This window comes from Malania oleifera, chromosome 6, assembly GCF_029873635.1.
Source record: "Malania oleifera isolate guangnan ecotype guangnan chromosome 6, ASM2987363v1, whole genome shotgun sequence".
Lineage (NCBI taxonomy): Eukaryota > Viridiplantae > Streptophyta > Magnoliopsida > Santalales > Ximeniaceae > Malania > Malania oleifera.
The window spans coordinates 96,871,218-96,876,957 of NC_080422.1; the positions used below are offsets into that span (position 1 = coordinate 96,871,218).

Here is a 5,740-nt window from a genome sequence, read left to right on the forward strand (position 1 = left end):
CTATAGACTCTAGTTTTTTAAATGGGCGCGGTTGTACTATAATCCTTTCTCTAATTATATTATCATAATATAAAAATTATAAAAACAAAAAAAAATCAAGATTTCATTATTCATGCCCAAGTGTCTTACGACAATTACTAAAATGGCAGGCCAAAAAGAAAACATGATAAATATCCTAAAAAAAATTTGAAAGTCTTCAGAAGACAACTGCGTTTCATTTTATTTTAAAAATAGTAATAAATTAAATATAATATAAATTAAGAGAAAAAGTACAAATAACATCAAATAATAAGATTATTTTGAGAGCTTCCACTAATAAGATCATTTGTATAGATGATCAAGTATAAATGAGACTTTATCGACTTAAGCTACTAAGCTATTTATAAATGGTTCTCATTTAAAACCCTATCATTAAAATAATTAATTAAAAGAAATAACTAAATATATCGAGCGTATATAGTGAATCTAATATGATAGATATGGTGCATATACTCGATGTATCTAATAATTTTCTTAGTTCTCGTTGTCTTTGATTATCGACTTAACTTTCAAGTTTCAAGTAGAAGCAATTGCTTTCTAGGTTTTAAGGAAAAAAAAATAATAAAGTGATAAGTAGATGACTTTTTCAAATATTTTATATATATATAATTTTTGTTTTACTCTTTGCACTATATGAGTCAATGATTTTGCTTTGAGTATTAATCTTTGGATACTTCAGCTGTGGTGCACCTGACGTTGAACACCAATCTAGCTTAACATTCTTCTTGTACCTTTCCCCCACTATTTATATATGCACACATACACATCCTCTGTGTGCCCTTCATTCCCGAGAACAAATCATTTCTCTGAGTCTCCCTCTCTTTTATCTCTCTCTCTCTCTCTCTCTCTCTCTGCACTGGGGAGGCGGGTGGGTGAAGAGGAGGTTGTTGTTGGTTAATGGCAGTTATTATACTGAAAGTCTGATACGGAGATGTCCAACATTTTGAATCCCGTCCTTCACGCACATATATATTGAATTGAATTGAATAAACATACATTCAGTTCAATTCAATTTCCATCGTGATTCACAACTCAGAATCTTCTAGTCTCTCTCTCTCCGTCAGTCCTCATTCGTTCATTATTTCTCAATACCATATTGTGCAGTCGCCAGGTGTTTGTTTTGCTCAGATCCCGCCCTCCGCTTTCCCCTCCATATCCAATCTTCTGCTGAATCATTTCAAAGCTGGATAAACCCTTCCCCAAAATTTCTGGATTTCCTCCTATTTTCAATATCCCCCCCTAATCCTCTACGGATAAGGCAATTTTTCCCAACTACCCACACAGAAGTAAAACGAAGCCACCTAGCAGCCACCCACACCCACAAACAAAAAGAGAAAGTGATTCAGAGGGTTTCATTCATGGGTTGGATTCTTTTGTACTTGTAATGCGTGATTCTCCAATCTTTATCATCTACAATTTACTCACTCTATCCCTTCTCCGGTTACCCAATTGAACCATTGAACTATGGATTACTCTGCAGAAAAGGCAGGCAAACAGCTGCACGACCCACTCTTCAACAAGAAGCCAGCGGCCGCCGCCTCCCCGCCTCGGGTATGGGTGGGCGGACCCCTCATCGTGGGCGCCGGCCCGTCGGGCCTCGCCTCCGCCGCGTGCCTCAAAGCGCTAAACGTTCCGAGCTTGATCTTGGAGAGGGCCGACTGCGTGGCTCCTCTGTGGCAGCTCAACACCTACGACCGCCTCCGCCTGCATCTCCCAAAGCAATTCTGCGAGCTCCCTCTCATGCCATTCCCCAAGAGTTTCCCTGCCTATCCGGGTAAGCACCAGTTCGTGGACTACCTGAGGTCCTACGCCGCCGGTTTCAATCTGAGCATCGTGTTCGGGGCGAGGGTGGTGGCGGCGGAGTTCGATGCGAGGAGCGGGTGGTGGCGGGTGAGGGCGGTGGTGGGGAGAGAGAAAGAGGAGAGGGAGTATGTGAGCCGGTGGCTGGTGGTGGCGGCGGGGGAGAATGCCGAGGCGGTGGTGCCGGAGATGGAGGGGATGGGGGAGTATGAGGGGAGGGTGGTGCATACGAGTGTGTACAGGAGTGGGGAGGAGTTTAGGGGTAAGAGGGTAATGGTGGTAGGGTGTGGGAACTCGGGCATGGAGGTGAGTTTGGATCTTTGCGGCTATAATGCAAGCCCCCACCTCGTGGTTAGAGACTCGGTAAGCATTTGGTTAAACTTAAATCCCCCTTTCTAATTTAATGATACAGCAAATTAGACTCCATTAATTGTGAGCTTAGTACTTTGTTAGTATTATAATAGCAAAATTGGGTGAGGAGTTTGATTGGTCATGGGTGTTTCATTACTTAACTGGATTAATTAGTGTGCATACAACTTGTTAAGAATTTTGGGTTTTTTTTTATCGAGGAAAAAATAAAAGAAAACATATGAATATGTGTAGTTTGATTTAGAATTGTAAAAAAAATGGATTATAGTGACTTGAAGTTGAAGCCTAATTGTTTTAATTAACTCAACTCCCTTTGCACATCTTTTTTAAGAGATGGGCGAAACTACTTCCTTGTTTTGTGTTACCATCAAAGTTTTTTCTTCTTTCTTTCCAATTACGTTTTATTGATTTTTCTCAGTTATTACTTATATTATAAAGGGAACAATACGAACGATCATAAGAAAAAGCGGTGGCCTCCCTCTTCTCACTTTCTCGGAATATGGATGCATGCGCAATGTCATTGCCCAAAAATTTCTGCATCTACGGGCATCTCTGTGCACTGCACCAGATTCTAAAGTATAAAAAACAAACCACATGGGTGTCACAGATTCTAATGGACCACCCCCCCCCCCCCCCTCTCTCTCTCTCTCACAGAACCAAAGGAAAAAGAAGAAGAAGAAGAAGAAGAAGAAACTCAACATATATATATATATATATAAGACACGTGAATATATTTATAGTCTGGTTTTTATTTTTTGTACATTTTTAAAAAATTAAGAGAAAGTTTTGATTCGATGTGAATTATATTTGGGGGTGAATTGAATATGAAGGTGCACGTATTGCCACAAGAGATGCTGGGAATGTCGACGTTTGGGGTGTCCATGTGGTTGCTGAAGTGGCTGCCGGTGAGCCTGGTCGACCGGCTTTTGCTCATGGTGTCAGACTTCATGCTGGGCGACACCGCCCGCCTAGGCCTCCGCCGCCCCAAGATCGGCCCTCTCCAATTCAAGAACAAGTCCGGCAAGACCCCCGTCTTGGATGTTGGCACCATCGCACTCATCAAAAGAGGCCACATCAAGGTTTATTATTCTTTCTTCTCTTTTCTTCTATGTTGAATTCCAACTATAAGTTTGTCTTACATTAAAAAAAAAATTAAATAGACGATGGTGGCTTATTTATATGTTTGGACCTAAAATTCAGTAAGTTTAAACTTTTGGGTCAAATTGATATTCACTCATGTGTATCAAATCTATCTGTGGACTCCTCTAATGCTAACAAATGGTATCAAAATCAATGATTCGCAACTTTGGTGAGTGATATTATAGAAAAAATCGAGGCGTGAAACTAATTCTCTTAACGTACTAATAGTTGAATGACCAAATGTGTGACCGAGACCAATAAGAATCATTAAAGTTTGGAAGATGCATAGATCCGAATAGGGTCAAGACGTGGAATGTATGATTGGTTCAGAGGCACATGAAATTCAATCAGAGACACATAAGGCGTGGTGGTAAGACTCACTTGAGCAACTGTTGGAGAATTGAGCTTACTCCCATGAGGAAGATAGTTTTCATTCAAGGGGTAGCAATTGGAATTCACAAGTGAGGGGGAGATTTGTTGAGAATTTCACTTGTAAGTTTGTCCTATATTAAAAAAATCGAGTGAATGACGGGTGCTTATATATATGATTGGGCCTAAAATCCAATAGACTTAATCTTTTGGGTCAAGTTGGTGTTCACTTATGTGTATTAAGTGCATCTATGACCTTCTTGGGTGCTAACAATTTTTTGCTCAAATATTTCTTTGTTTTATTTTTTTTTGTTTGGGCTTTATCAAAATATTCTTAATCATTGACATTGCTAAATATCAAAATTATTGATTTTTATTCACATATATTTTTATTATAATGACACCATATAATAAGTCAATCAAAGCTAAAATCGAAAGTTAAAAGAAACTTGGATCAATAACTTGTGGTATTATTATTATTATTATTACTACACAAAGAGAGGAAGTTCTAACCTAATTAATTTATCTTATCAAGTTAAATTGATGATGATAGGTTCGCCCGGGTATAAAGCGACTAACACAGCATGGTGTGGAGTTCGTTGATGGAAGTATAGAGAATTTTGATGCTATCGTCTTAGCCACAGGTTACAAAAGCAATGTACCTTCTTGGTTAAAGGTATATCGATATTTTTGTTACTATTTATTTCATCTTCTGCGCCCATCACTTCGTTAACTAAATTAAATATGTATAACATTAGTTATATGCACAAGCATGAATTATTAATTAGATCTTTGGGTTGAATTATTGACCAATTAATGTGAATATATGCATGCAGGAGAATGATTGGTTTTCAAAGCAAGATGGAATGCCAAAGAAGCCATTCCCAGATGGATGGAAAGGGGAGCAGGGCTTGTACACAGTGGGATTTTCGAAACGAGGGCTGCTTGGTGCCTCCATAGATGCCAGAAGGATCGCACAAGATATACACCAAAATGCAGCAAAGCTTGGCCTCATAAACAATTCCCATGCACACAATTAATTAAAGAATATTAGTTTCACTATTATATTATAATGGAACATAGAAAAAGGGATTGAGTGTTGAGTATATGTATATGTTGCACTTTTTTTTTTTTTGTTTATGTATTTAGCCATACATGAGAGAGAGAGAGAGAGAGAATACTTATTTTGTGGGTTTTAGATTTTTTTTCCCCGTTTTTTTACGACAACAGTTGTAATAACGACGAACAATATGTTCGGTACTAATATATATATTGATCTATATTTGATATATAAAAAGTTTGATAGTATATGTAATCATTTCTGTCTGAAGAAATTATATATGTGTTCATATTTATATATATAAATGAGGTGCATCCATCAATTTGATGCCTTTGTTTTGTTTTGTTATTTATTTTTTTCTATCATTGTCTGGTGATTGAAAGGTGTAGTAGCATGGAAAAGACTAACAGCTCTTTGTTGGAAGCTGTCATTATAGGAGCATCAATACAAAATTTGAATGCAAAATTTTGAATTCATTGAATAGCATTATAATTTCGGTGAATCAACTACTGATAAGAACATTCAACTGGCTTGGCAGCTAGCCATGGACCATCTTCATTTCTTCCCCCCCGAAAAAAACAAAAAGAGAGTGAAAGAGAGGGCAACTCAATTCGAAGATATAAAAGAAAAAGAGAGACAAAAAGAAGAAGAAGCATTAATACAAGAGGTCCCATGGGCAAAAAAGAAGCAAGAATGCATTCAGGTACTTGGCACATGTATGATATATATATTTTATATCTTGAGCAGATTGCCTTTCCAATATTAATATGAATGATGAATCAAATCATTCAATGCATTATACTGATAGGTAATCACGCCATCCATCGGACCACCATCCATTATTCCTTGAAAATGTATATGAACCATTTTTCTACCACCACCTGCATTTCATCATCATCCCTTTCAGTCCTTGGATGGGATATTGTGTGTATCTGCAAATGATTGTTACCGACATGCATGTAG

General features: G+C 37.9%; 1 protein-coding gene across 1 annotated transcript; it reads left to right on the forward strand.

Annotated features, from left to right (window-relative positions):
• Positions 1-1,161: 1,161 nt before the first annotated feature.
• LOC131157737 (indole-3-pyruvate monooxygenase YUCCA2) lies at positions 1,162-5,014 on the forward strand. The gene is made up of 4 exons (XM_058112085.1): positions 1,162-2,202; positions 3,039-3,287; positions 4,271-4,393; positions 4,554-5,014. The coding sequence occupies exons 1-4, from the start codon at positions 1,504-1,506 to the stop codon at positions 4,755-4,757; spliced, it is 1,275 nt and encodes a 424-aa protein (XP_057968068.1). The 5' UTR covers positions 1,162-1,503; the 3' UTR covers positions 4,758-5,014.
• Positions 5,015-5,740: the final 726 nt, after the last annotated feature.